General features: G+C 36.2%; 1 protein-coding gene across 1 annotated transcript in view; it reads right to left on the minus strand.

The window, feature by feature from the left end:
- The window catches only part of HSD17B12 (hydroxysteroid 17-beta dehydrogenase 12), a 165,413-nt gene that overhangs the window by 91,167 nt on the left and 59,566 nt on the right, over positions 1-14,680 (minus strand). Inside the window, exon 3 of the mRNA XM_060606434.3 lies at positions 13,157-13,232. Within this exon, the coding sequence (XP_060462417.1) occupies positions 13,157-13,232 (76 nt within the window). The remainder of the gene's footprint in view (positions 1-13,156; positions 13,233-14,680) is intronic.

Below are 14,680 nucleotides of genomic sequence, written 5' to 3' on the forward strand. Positions count from 1 at the left end.
ACTTGGTGAAATCGTTTAGTTGGAAAGCTTTACGGCGGGATCCCACATTAGCTTAGAAAACCACTTGTGCCAAAATTGGAACAGAAACTAAATTTCAAAAGTATCTTTCAGTGCAAGATTATGAATATTAAGAGGTTTCACAATAGCTCTTCAGTCACCAAAATAACACTGGTTAATGGACACATCCCCCTTAACCATACCATGCCCAGTGCAGAAATGCAAAAATTTTAGTCCTGTTCTTTCTTTAAAGCCTAATGCAGACCAAACAACATTTATAGACATGTGCAAAGATAATAATTACATTTACCAGGAAATCTATAATGGTAAAAAGGAGGGGGTACGGGGTTCTTCTGTTTCCAGCCATGATGGTATAACAAAGACTAGATCTACTCCATCACCTTAAGCTAAAAAAAAAAAGAACAAAAAAAGGACAAAATATATGAAACAATGGTTTTCTGTCCCTGGAAGACAGATAGTTCAGGACAGCAATACTCAAGAGAAGGGAAACAAAAGAGGTGAGCTCTAAGGCTGCCCTAACTTACTGCCTAGAGATTTTCTACACCAGAATAGAGATGAGCAGTTCCCCCCAGTTGAGGAAACAGATTTGAGCATGTGAGGAAGACAGAGCCCCTAGAATTTACCAAAGGACTGAGAGAGCATGAGCCAGACCAACAGCAAGAAAAACATGAGTAAAACAAGATCAAGAGTGGGGCTCCTGGCTGGATCAGTCAATGGAGTGTGCAACTCTTGGTCTTGGAGTTGTGGGTTCGAGCCTCAAGTTGGGTGTAGAGATTACCTGAAAATAAAATCTTTAAAAAAATAAAAAACAAAGACAACACAAGAGCACACTATATTCTGTAATCCTCCCTTATTCACAGTATTGCTTTTCATGGTTTGAGTTAGCCACAATCAACTATGGTCTGGAAGCAGATGATTCTCCTTCTGATGAATCGTCAAAAAGTCCATAGTAGCCTAACGCTAGGTCACAATGCCTACGCCATTATCGCATCTCATGCCATCTCATCATGTAGGCATTTTATCGTCTCGGATTATCACAAGAAGAGTGAGTCCAGTACAATAAAATATTTTGAGAGAAAGACTGCATTCATATAACTTCTGTTGTTGTAATTATTCTACTTTATTATCTTTGTTGTAAATCTCTTATTGCACCTAATTTATAAATTAAACTTTATCATAAGTAAGTATATATAGAAAAAAAACATAGTATGTACTGGGTCCAGTATGATCTGTGGTTTCAGACATCCACTAGGGGTCTTTGGAACATATCCACCACAAACAAGGGGGGGCTGCCGTATGTTCAAAAAGAAACAGCATGAAAATTTTTAAGAGAGATAAGGGAAATACAAAAATGCCCTAAAATTTTATATTGAGACAAAAATAATGTCTAGATTAAAAAAAATAGTAATCCCAACAGCAAGTTAGACACTAAACAAAGAAAGATTACTGAATGTGAACACACAGCAAGAAACACTCTCTAAAATGAAATACAAAGAGAAAAGAGACCAAAAACAAAAATAAAAAAAGAAAGAAGACAACAATCAGTTCAGTTGATAGACAAGTTTAATCCATTTAATATATGTACAAGTGGATTCCTACAAAGAGAGTGAAGGATAGAAAAAGTATTTGATGGCCCCAATTTCTCCAAATATAGTGAAAACTATAAACCCATAAATTTCAACTCAATAAACTCCAAAAAGGATAAACATGAAGAAAAGTACACCAAGAGACAAATTACTTAAAGCCAGTGATAAAGAGAACAATCTTAAAAGTGAAAGACGAAAAAAAAAGAAGAAAGAAAGTGTCTTACATACAAAACAGATGAACATAAGGGAAGGGAAGCAAAAATAATAGAAAAACAGGAAGGGGGACAAAACATAAGAAACTCATAAATATAGAGAAGAAACAGAAGGTTGCTGGAAGGGTTGTGGGAGGAGGATGGGCTAAATGGTTAAGGACCATTAAGGAATCTACTCCTGAAATCATTTTTGCGCCATATTCTAACTAACTTGGATATAAATTTAAAAATAAATTATTAATAATAAAAGTGTCTTACACAAGGTGGTAAAAAAGATAGGAATGACAGCAGACTTCTCAAAAACATGACAGGCCAGAATGCCACAAAGCAAAGTACTAAACGGGAAAAAAAGAATCGGTCATCTTAAGATTTTATACCCAGAGAAAACACATTTCAAAAATAAAGGCTTTTGTTCAGACTTACAAAAAGAATTCATCACTAGGAGACCAGTACTACAAGAAATATAAAAGGAGGGCTTTCAGACAGGGAAAAAACAAACAAAAAAAAAAAAACCCACAAGATTTTTGACTGAATTATATATGTATACAAAGGAATGAAGAGCAGAAAATATTGTGTGTAAATACAGAAGACTTTAAAAATAAATTTAATTCTCGTTAAAATATGGCTATTTATAGCAAAAATAATGTTACACAATTCATAACATACACAGAAATAAAACACAAAAGGGAATGAAAGTACACTGTCATTAGGTTCTCATGTTCTATATAAAGTAGTAGCTGATTGTGACAAGCTAAAGATACATACTACAAAGTCTAAAGCAATCACTCAAAACAAAGAGAAAAGATGCACAGCCAATAGCCAAGGAAGGAAATAATATGAAATGATAAAAAACATACTATTAATTTCAACATAGGCAGGAAAAAACAAAACAAAGGAAAAAGAACAGACAAGATGACCAGAAAACAAAGAGTAAATGGGTAGATCTTAACCCAATCCTATCAACAATAACATTAGATGCAAATGGTCTGAGAACCCTGATTAATAAGTCATCAAATTGGATTTTTTTTAAAAGACCAAACCTACGCTGTCTACAAGAAACTTACTTTAAATAGAAAGCACATATTTGTTAAAAGTAAAGGCAGAAATATATACCATGCTAAAACTAATCAAAAGAAAAATAAAGTTGATTTCAGTGCAAATAATATTACCAAGAATAAAGAAGGTGATTTCATAATGATAAAAGGAATGAATTCATCAAGAGAACATAACATTTTTAAATGTTAATACATCTAAAAACAAAGAAATAGACAAACAGAGACAGATAAATCCATAATTGTACTTGGAGATTTCAACTCCCCTTTCAGAGTAACTGATAAGGGCAAGTAGACAGAAAAATCAATGGAGATACAGATTTGAACAATACTGTCAACCAAGAGTTCTATGTTTTAAAAAGCCTCTTCTGAGTAGCTTATGGATACTAATCAGTGCTCCCTTAAATCTGAGAAGAGAAAATTCAAGAACTGCCAGACAAGGACAAAAACTTCTAATGCTTTAAGTGTGCCGGAAATTTCAGAAAACTCATTCTCACAGAAAAGGCTGGCTTGAGCAGTACAGTTAAAAAATTCAAACAGACACTTGGCTAGCAAGTAATAGTTATTTTTAAATGCTCTAATAAACTTTTGAAGTATTTTTAATAATTGGTAAATAAGAATTATATAAGAATCCAAGATGTATATAAAAGTCCTAATTAAGGTAAATCTTTGGCCAAATTAGAACTGGTTCTATCATTGTAATTTTTAAAGTGGCTATGTCTTCTCTCTGATCATATCACAGACTGAAACATAATGCCACTCTAACCTTTCATTCATTGAACTTTTATATTTTCCACATAGGTTTTATGAGTTAGCTATATTATCACTGCTTCCACCAACTAAAATTATGAGAATTGGTGTCTTTTATGACTCTTCTAAACTTCAGACAATGCTGAAGTAACATCATTTGATGTTACTCTTCATGTCCCCTGTATAAAAGTTTCAAATGTCATCTCTCTGACAAACTTGGTATCAATAATGATCGTATTGTTCTGCATTGTTATATTAAATATAACTTCTATGATTCTTAATTAATCCTAAGATACTATACTAATATAGTGAGTTAAAGAAAGAGGCATCTTTGTTACCTGGACCATTTCTAAAGACCAAAAAAAATTTTTTTTGGTTTATTTTTTTTAATATGAAATTTATTGTCACATTGGTTTCCACACAACACCCAGTGCTCCTCCTAACAGGTGCCCTCCTCAATACCCATCACCCACCCACCCCCTCCCCCCCAACTCCTCATCAACCCTCAGTTTATTCTCAGTTGTTGTTTTTTTAACGTTTATTTATTTTTGAGACAGAGAGAGACAGAGCATGAATGGGGGAGGGTCACAGAGAGAAGGAGACACAGAATCTGAAACAGGCTCCAGGCTCTGAGCTGTCAGCACAGAGCCCGACGCGGGGCTTGAACCCACAGACCGTGAGATCATGACCTGAGCCGAAGTCGGACGCTTAACCGACTGAGCCACCCAGGCGCCCCAATTCTCAGTTTTTAAGAGTCTAAAGACTAAAATTCTTAAAGAAGACTCTAATTGGGATGGCAAAGTCAAAGTGGTAGGTGAATTTTCTTATAATGTAATAACAGACATAAAGTTAATACATTTTAAGCTTCAGGTGAAAGTGTTAACTTTATATGTGTAAGTGTATAAAATGTATTAAAATCAACAAAGAAAGCTTATGAATTAAATAGTTTGAAACCAGTTGTTGAGAAGAAACTTGATCTTTGATAATATAGTCTTCTCTTAATGAGAAAGCTGTAAGAAAAAAAAAATTATTCTGTACCTCCAGTAGGCAGCCTGGCCAACATAGGTTCCTTATCTCCCTCAAACACTCTCACTTTCTAACAGCCTGTTAACTTTTTAAGCTTTTGTGTTGACTTTTGTCATGCCCTTGAATCGTTTTTTTTTTTTAACAAAAGTTTCTCATTTCTAAAAAAGCTGAATTTCCTAATAATTATTGTTTCTTGTGGCTATGTTTTATTTTAATTCCTGTCACTCTAAACCAAGACTCTAATCATTTCTTATCTTGGACACCTATGACCTATACTTATATTCTGCTATAATCTCTAGTCTGCTGGCAACTCTTTATGCTACTACCTTCATAAATTTGGGCCACAAAATGAAACATAGTAAAACTGATTAAGACATAAGGTATATTTTATATACCAAAACTATCATTGGTATTTCCCAGATAGTCACTAGGTAGCACTACTGAGCAGAGAGGGTATTGGGAAAAAAAGTAAATTCTTCCTATCTTTAATTAGCTCAGCTGTCTTATGAGAGCTGCCCTGTTTATCAAGCCCAAAACATGGGCAGAGCCCAGATGTGACTAAAAATGAATATTATTCAACATGTGTACTTGCCAGGATAGACAGAATCATATTCATGATCCTGTGTATACAGACTGGCCACACAACTATGAACAAAGTGATACCTAAGATTATGTTTCTTTTATTTTTTTATTTTTTAATGCTTTTATTTATTTTTGAGAGACAGAGAGATGGAGTGAGTAGGGGAAGGGCATAGAGAGAGAGAGACAGAGAGAGAGAGAGGGAGACACAGAATCTGAAGTAGACTCCATGCTCTGAGTTCTCAGCACAGAGCCCAACACAGGGCTCAAACTAGCCATGAGATCATGATCTGAGCTGAAAACAGATTCAACTGAGCCACCCAAGAGTCCCAAGATTATGTTTCTAAGTATAAAATATTCTTGCTAATTGGTGGCAATTTTAAAACATACTTTATAGAAGTCCTGGAGATTTATCGATGCCTTTAGTGTCCATCATTAGGATCCTGCCTTAAGGAAAATCGTGGACTAAATCATCAATTAGCTCTATATTATACCAGAATAGTATTCTATTCTGTTGCTGTTAATTACTGTAATAAATGAACCAGAGACCATCAGTCCTATTAACAGGTGGTTCCTACGTTTCCTTCAAGTTTGCCAAAAGCTAGAGGCCCAGAAGCTGGAGGTCAGAAAATACAGTCTTTAGGAAGGAACATCCAAAGAATAATAGCCTCAGCAGAGGCCTTTTGAGTGCACCTGTCACTGATGCCGTAAAAAAAAAAAAAAATCAACTCCTGTGTTGGACTTCCTTCCCAGTGTAACCTGACACTGCCACCAAGCTCAGACTATGGAACAGATTATACCAGGAAACCGAGTCAGTACCTACAGAACTCTTTTATTTGAAAATCAGATACAAGCATGCTTTTGGCCCAAGGTCCAACAGAACAAGAATTAATTTTGCAGCTGAATGAAATAGTGGTTTTGAGAAAATAGCTTTCTTTCTTCATTTTTCATTACCCCTCTTTTGTGACTGGCTGTCCTTGGGCAAACGGGAATGAAATGAATGGCTTGAATGATATGTTGATGGTATTCAACTCTTGGAATGGTATGCTGCTCCTACTGATCCCTCAGAAATCAGGAAAAATATTCTCTGAAAAACCTTACTATAGTTCATAAACTGTAGCAGATTGTATTTTCCAGATCCAGATTTTATTTTCCAAAAATATCTCCCTTCCCACACGTTCTTTTCCAACATTACCTTGTCTCTCTTCCCTCAAGAGGTGGAGTCTATTCCTCTCACCTTGAATCTGGGCAGGCTCGTGTCTGCTTTGACCAATAGAATATGGCAAAAAAAATAATGTTGTATGAATTCTGAGAGCAGGTCACAAAAAGATATCAGCTTCTGCCTCATTGTCTTGGCACATTCACTGAGGGATGGTAGTTTCCCTGTGGGGAGTCCAACTCCCCTGATCTGGCCATGCTAGAGAGGCTATGCAAAGGCACTTCAGTCAACAGTCCCAGCTGAATCCGGCTTTCCAGTCATTCCCTATCACGGCCCCAGCCTTGTGAGAGAAGCCATCGTAAATCTTTTGGACCAGCCTCTCCACTAGCTGAGTATCACTTAGGGAACTCAGTAATGCCATGAGAAGCAAAAGAATATGTCCCCCAAGTCCTGGTAAAACCGATCAGCAGAATTTTTGAGCACCTTAAAATGGTTATTATTTCACATTGATAAGTTTGAGGTAGTTGTTATGCAGCCATAGCAACTGGAACATAAATTATGTAATTGTTAGGTAAATTTAAAGATGGAAATTGTATAGAAGATACAACACATATTAATTGGCCCTGCCTGCAAAACTAATCAGAACAATGGTCAGAGAGTATACGTGTCTTTACCGAGTTGTTTCACCTTATACGGCAATGTAATTATTTGCATAGGCTCAGTAAGAATCTATCCTTCTGGGACGCCTGGGTAGCTCAGTCAGTTACGTGTCTGACTCTTGGTTTCAGCTCAGGTCATGATCTCGAGGTTCTTGAATTCAGGCCCCGCATCTGGCTCTGCAGTGGCAGCACGGAGCCTGCTTGGGATTCTCTCTCACTCCTTCTCTGTCTGCCCCTCCCTCCCTCAATGCTAGCATGTGCATGAACTCTTTCTGATCTCAAAATAAATAAACTTAAAAAAAAAAAAAAAAAAAGAATCTATCCTTCTTCCTGCAAGGATATAATTAGATGAGACAAATTTGTAACCATGACCATGCCAGAAATGTTTCATTTAACGGTAAATCTCATTTAATTAGGCATGACAAGCTCACTAGTAAGAACAATAATTACACTCCAATATGCAGAAACAATGCTTCAAAGCAACTATCCTGGTACCTGCTCGATGGCTTGTGGAATCTCAGTGTTATGGGTAGTAAAGAATGTCACTTTCTGCAAACGCTGACGAATTTGGGGATCTTGGAGTAGTAGGGTACCTCCACAATCATAGGTACCACAGGCAAAAACCAATGCAGGCAAACAGGCTGCTTTTGGGTTCCTAATGGTTCCTTAGCTTAGATTTTGTGAACTGTAAGGGCAATAAAAATATTTCTGGTACTATAGAAGTGACAGAAAAATATATATGACTAGGGGCTACGTGCTAAGATTAACTCTCTGATCTTAACATCATGTGATTTTGGTTTAATTAAACATGAAAGTTAAAAAGGTTAACTAATACCTTGTCCCTACAAAAATGAAATAAGCTAAATATAACAAAGCATCATATTAATAGCACTGCTAGTACATCAAGAAATTGTGAAACAAACATTTGGTGAAATCCACACTTAACTATACAGATTTGATCATAGGTAAGATATGAAAAAGTGAAACTGATGTATTTTTTTTTTTTACCTTACCCTATTCCTTCCTCTGTGACTACAGACCAGTAAGATTTACATTTCTAAAAGGTTTACATTTCAAGAGATCATGGAATTACATGGCAATCCCAAAGCTTTGCACCCTGACATAAGTTAACAAAAAAAAAGACAAACACCGTATCTGTTTTTTTTTAATCAAAAACAGAGATGTGTGGTTTTTAAAACCTGAAGCTGATTAAACTGTACACAATCAGAATTACCAACTGCCACATAAGAATAGGAACTGTAAATATCACCATCTCTTTATTCTGTGAGCCACTAGGTTGTTCTGAAAGCTAGTCTTCTTTGCATTGTGTTTTACTGCAAATAAAAATTACCTCAGAGCTCAAAAATTAGGAGTTTTTTTTCTTGGACAAACTTGACAAAAATACTGAATATGTTAATAATCCTGGCCAACAAAGATAACAAAATAAGCTTATTATATATGTGTTGACTCTCAGCCTGTATTAATTCAACGGGTGACAGGTATCCTTACAAAGAAGTGTAATTTCATCTAAGCAGTAGATCCTGAGAAAGCATTTACCCATTGTTGGCAAAACATTTAGTTCCCTACTAAATTATATATAACCCTTTGAAAATTTTTTCTGAACAACTCTGATACATAGGCTGTCCTCCACACTCATAAGGAATTGCTTCTAAAGAAACAGGATCCCAGGGGCGCCTGGGTGGCTCAGTCGGTTGAGCATCCAACTTCGGCTCAGGTCACGACCTCGTGGTTTGTGAGTTCAGGCCCCACATCGTGCTCTGTGCTGACAGCTTGGAGCCTGGAGCCTGCTTCAGATTCTTTGTCTCCTTCTCTCTCTGCCCCTCCCCCACTTGTGCTCTGTCTCTCTCTATCAAAAATAAATAAATGTAAAAAAAAATAATTTTTTTTTAAAAAAGAAACAGAGGGGCGCCTGGGTGGCTCAGTCGGTTGAGCGTCCGACTTCAGCTCAGGTCATGATCTCACGGTCCGTGAGTTCGAGCCCCGCGTCGGGCTCTGTGCTGATGGCTCAGAGTCCGGAGCCTGTTTCAGATTCTGTGTCTCCCCCTCTCTCTGCCCCTCCCCATTCATGTTCTGTCTCTGTCTGTCTCAAATATAAACATTAAAAAAAAAATTTTTTTTAAATAAAAATAAAAAAGAAACAGAATCCCCAAGTTTACATAACAACAGTGGAGAGTCAGAAGGTGATAGGAGCCCAGAAGAGGTCCCTAATTTTTCTCAATTGGTACGTGGTTTCTTTTTCAATCTCCTCCTTTCCTCTTTTCTTCTTTCAATCACATAGGGAAGGAGGATGAGTTTAACCTCCTGGAGTGAATGTTAAGAGTTGGACTAGACGAGACAAGTTAGCCTAGTTAAACTAACTTGCTTGACTTAGGTTTCCTGATTGAAGTCAGACAGATGCAGAAATGGTGTCAGGAGTGGGATCCCCAAAAACAGACTTCAAAGGACTCTGGTATTGGTTTGATTTGATCCAAAATGCCACATCACCATTAATCAAATTAATGCTGGCTACGGATTATAACAAAGTATCCGCTGAAGAAATGCCTTAAGGGACCAAGGGGCTGTCACATTTGAGTTGGGCAGAAATGAGTACAAAGATTGTGGTATGGCATGGTTTCTGAATGCACTGAAGCACTCACTGAAAGAAAATGACAAGCTTGGGTCTTTAAACGTTCAGCTCCCATTTATGAACAGAGAACCAGAGAACTTCAATGGCAGCCCGAATAAAAACCTTGATGTCTTACAGCCACAGAGCTCACCTTGCTCACATCAGATTTAACTGTGCCAGTTGTACAATTACAATGTAAGCTGACCTCCACAGACTCACCATGTCTCATGCATGAAAGTGAAAGCACTGAGCAAGACTTGGGATGGGGATTATCTGGGTGAACTCAGCTGAAGCCAAGGATCTTGAACCCCCAAGCTATTCTGAGCCTCCCTTGCCAGTGGAAATAGAAATAGCCTGCTCTCCTGTGTCTGAAGAGATTACCTTTCCCCTGGGTTGAAGAACCTGCGCTTACCTCACGATAACTCTAAGGGCAGTTTCCTTGCAGAAGAATTCCTCTTCTCCTCACGATCAAGATCTCTACTGTTACTCATAACAGGGTAAACTCACAGCATTCTTTGGGGAGTAAGTATAAAGTCTGGTCCATAAAGCAATAACTTATACACAAAAATAATTGCAAAAGTTGGCTAATTTGTGTTGGTAGATACCTAGGAAATCTGTGTGAGAATGATTCTAAGAGTGTTAGATCAAGGAAAACATAATATAATGCCAGATTGGGATATTTTTTAAAAAACAAATCACTTACCAGAGACTTAATGGTTATCATGTACAACTAGAAGGGGCTCTAAGAGTTAATTTTGCTGGCTGATTGAAACTTGGACCCATGACAGCCCTCCATTTAGTAAGACTGGGAAGCTGCAACTGCCCCGTCATAATGCCAAGGCAGAAACCCAATGGCTTAAGAAAACAGGTATGTTGGAGTGGATTTATCATGTGCAACTTGCACATACAACCCATCCACCATGATACTCTATAAGAGGGCCCAGTGGATTCTCTGTTCACTTAAGGCTCCAGCTTCATAACTGAAGTGCCATTATATGGGCAAAAGGTTATTAGTCTGGCCCTTTAACACCCCATCAGTCACAGAATTCACCACGTTGCTACAAAGGTAAGAACCTCTCCATTTTCTCCCCTTGGTTTCTTCTATGGCACTATTACAAACTCCAAGTATTTAATTTATTTGTCTGGTTTGTTTTGGTTTATTCACTTTTTTACCTATTTTTGTTATCCTCTGTCTCCCCCTCTAGCACATAAGTTCCATGAAAGCAGGGCTGTCTCTATCATGTTCACCACTCTATGCTGACTGCCTAGCACAGTACCTGGTGCATTGGCATTCAATAAGGATGTGTTGAAGGCATAAATAGTTGGTCTTTGTCCACATTAAATTCTGGTCCTCCTTTCTCATGGAATAGATACGTTCACAAAAACACTATCCTCCCAAAGAGAAGATTTACATGTGAGTTAAAAACTAGCACGGGCATCTATAATCTCCTCTTTGTATTTCTTCAGCTTAGAACGGACGACCTGGTCTGCTGATACCACCGCTTTCATTAACTTATATGATGCCTAGAAAAACATAATAAAGGTCAATTCAGTGTGTCACCATCTGTCCCTTCATGAGAATGTTTGAACAGGATCCTGTCTTTATCCAGAACCACATCTCTGACCTCAGTCACATGTCACCTCATATCACAAGTTGATAAATTCTCAAATATCATTAAAGTATACTTCTGACTCATTGAGCAATTCTTGTACAGGCTGAAGCACTTTCTAAAAGACTGTCATGAGGTAGCTTTTACTTGTTCCAAGTAGATGATGGATTCATTCAGATCACAGCATTTCAAAATTCAACATTCCCTTTAATCAAAGGTTCTATTTTCCACCTATGAACCTTTACTTCCAGCATCCAGTAGATGCTTTCATTAGCAGCCAATTTTACCCACACACATGCACAAACACATTTTTATCACTACAAGAGTTAAGTATATACATGATCACAAGTAACTAAGAGAGAAACAGTATTAAGATCTAGGCAATATGTTAAGTTCAACTACTATCTAAATTAACTGCCTCTGGCTCATTAGTATCATGGCTTACTTAGAATTCACACCTTAGCAAAACTGCAAAATACTGTATGCCTTGGACCTTCAGGGTTGTGTTTACATAGTTCAAACCTTCCAAGTTAAAATTCTTAGATGCCAAAGATGTAAAGATCTGTGCTCCCAGCAGGGTTTAAAACAAACAAACAAAAATTAAAAAAAAAAAAAGATTTAACACACTTACACACAATGTTATACGTCAATTATCTCAATAAAGCTGAAAAAAAAAAAAAATACAGCAGAATGCCTCTCTCATCTGAAAGAACTGGACCAGTTTGTTAGTTGGCTACTCACAGAAGTTAGTTAAAGCAGGAATCCTAGAGAATGATAAATATACATGTAACCATTTTATTTCATTTAAACTGTGTATAAATATAATTCATTCACCCATTCTCTGTGCAGGACCCCTGCCTTACATCTGAACTGAGATCTGCTGACTGGCATTCCAGTCTTTCCTGCAGAACCCATGCCGGTAATGCATCATTTATGACTGCAGTTTTCAGTTCCTTTAAAGTGCAGCAAAAATTTCAACACATATGAAACAATCGGAGAGCAAATTTCTTACTTTTTATCATTTTCTGCCATTATTTTGCATTTGTCTTGTTCACTGCTAATTTGACAGGCAATTTTGGAAACAACTCTCTTTTCTCACTATTTTTCACAGCATTCAAATTAGTTTTCGTAGAAACAACTCCCCTTTTTAATACAAATATTGCATCAGTTTGCAGAACATTAAATAATAAATGTATTCTGCATAGTTTGTGGACAAACTCAGCTGACTCTTAAAGCAAGTAATTTGACTTGTGGGGGTAAAAGTGCACCAGCATCACACTGAGAAGCCTATGGGCTACAAACAGCACACTGGGAACACCAGTCAGTATGTTCTCCCAAGGAAACGGACAGTACGGCTTAATCCACCTGCTTGGTTAATTAAACGTCAGTTCAGAATCTTTGCTATATGGTAATTCAGGTCTTAAGCATAGCTGGCTAAGAAGAAAGCTCCAAAGATTCCTTCCCATATGTAGATAGGCTGCCTTTTATATTTTTCTTCAATTATATACGATATACATTAGAGATAACAATGTCAAAGAGTAAAAAAAAAAAAAAAAAAGCACAAGAATACTGAAATAAAGCAACAGAAAAGGAATTCAGGTATTTAAGTAGAACATGGTAAAATACTCAGAGATTCTGATTCCTAACAGCAACTAATTGAGTCAGTAAAACACGTTTTAAGGAAATTTTAACAGTGCCATATGAATTTGAAAAAAACTGATGACCCCATTTTAAAACATCCCTTCAACAACATAAGAAAAAAGCTTTCAGAGCTATAAATAAATGTCAGTGCTAGATACCTACATGAAAACATTCAACTTAGATTACTGTATTCCTTTTGTAAACATGAAAGCAGGAGAGGGTGTAAGGAGAAACTTACTTATTTCACTGGAAACTTGGTTCAGTTTATCTTGTGATCTGCTGATAAGGACAATCTTCATTCCATGTTTTGCTAACTGAAACAATAAAAAAAAAAACATTGAAGAGTTGAATCACCTGTATATTTCATTAAAAGACAGAAATCAGATATATTCTCATTTTAAGAAAAACCTGATAATATGATATACCTAACTAAAAAACCAATAAACCTAAGTTGTAATGAATGGACAAACCAAATGAAGACACTACAAAAGGATTCCCCACAGGGCTATCTTTCTAGATTAAGCAAGTATATAAATGTCAAAGGATCTCAGAAGGAGTAAGACTTTTACTTTTCATTTTGCACCTACCTACACTGCTTTAGTTTTTTAAAATCATAAATATCTATTACTTCTATAATTTAAAAGCTAGCTTTAAAAAAGATTTTGTTTTGGACTGGATACATAAAGATTGGAAGACTGGCAAAGAAAACTACAGTTAAAATGTTATAAATTCCTAAAACTAGATGAAATTCTTAAAATTTTATTTAGGCATGATGTTTTGTGGACAACAAAGGTAAACTGAGGTAGTTGATTGGACAAAATAAAGTATTTCCTGAAAACACCTTCTGTGTGTATACACAGAACTATATGTAAGTGCTATATAGAATGAATAGGATTTATAGGAATGTGGTTTCTAAATAGACAAGCAGAGGAAAAATACACTGATACATACGAAACGTTTTAGTGAACTATTCCAAACCGTATATAAATGAGCAATAAATCAGATATTTAAACTAAAAGTAATTTAGTAAACTAATATTCCAGTCTTGAATCCTAAAGTCAGTTTTTATTAAGTAGTGAGCAGTTTTGCAAATGAGAAAATGTGGAAAAACATTTTTTATTAAAATAACAAAGGTTAATAATAATTTGCTAAATTAATCTGCTATAAAACCACTAAAGAACCTGAGTCCATGCTTACAATTAAAAAAAATTAACAAAGGAGGAAAGACAAATAAGAGCTCTTAATTATAGAAAAGAAGCATCTAGTAAATGTAGAAGGAAAGATATTATTACAAAAATTACCAATTTTTTCAAAACCATGGTAATAACTAACTTAGGAAAAAACTGTCAATGGATGTTAAATCCACTGGACAAAAGACTGTTGGGAAATGGGTATTTTTTTCATACAGTCTCAAAGTATCATCCCACAGATTCTATATTAATTACAAAGGGGAAAAAGTACCTTCATAACAGAGAATGGTGGTAGACAGCATCTTAATAAATGATTTATCTTAACATAATAATGGGACAAGAGAGTTCTTGTACCTCCTGATAAAATGAACTCAGAAAGATAAAATATCATCTGGGTAGCATTCCTGCTAAAAAATGTCTAACCTGAGCTAATCATGAGGAAACATCAGACAAACTGAGAAATCTGCAAAACAACTGGCCTGTATTTTTCAAAAATGCCATTGTTATAAAAAAATTTTTTTTTTTAAAGCTAGGAAACTCTTCTAGTCAAAAGACATGACACCTAAATGCAA

Source organism: Panthera onca, chromosome D1 (assembly GCF_046562875.1).
Source record: "Panthera onca isolate mPanOnc1 chromosome D1, mPanOnc1 haplotype 2, whole genome shotgun sequence".
Classification (NCBI taxonomy): Eukaryota; Metazoa; Chordata; class Mammalia; order Carnivora; family Felidae; genus Panthera; species Panthera onca.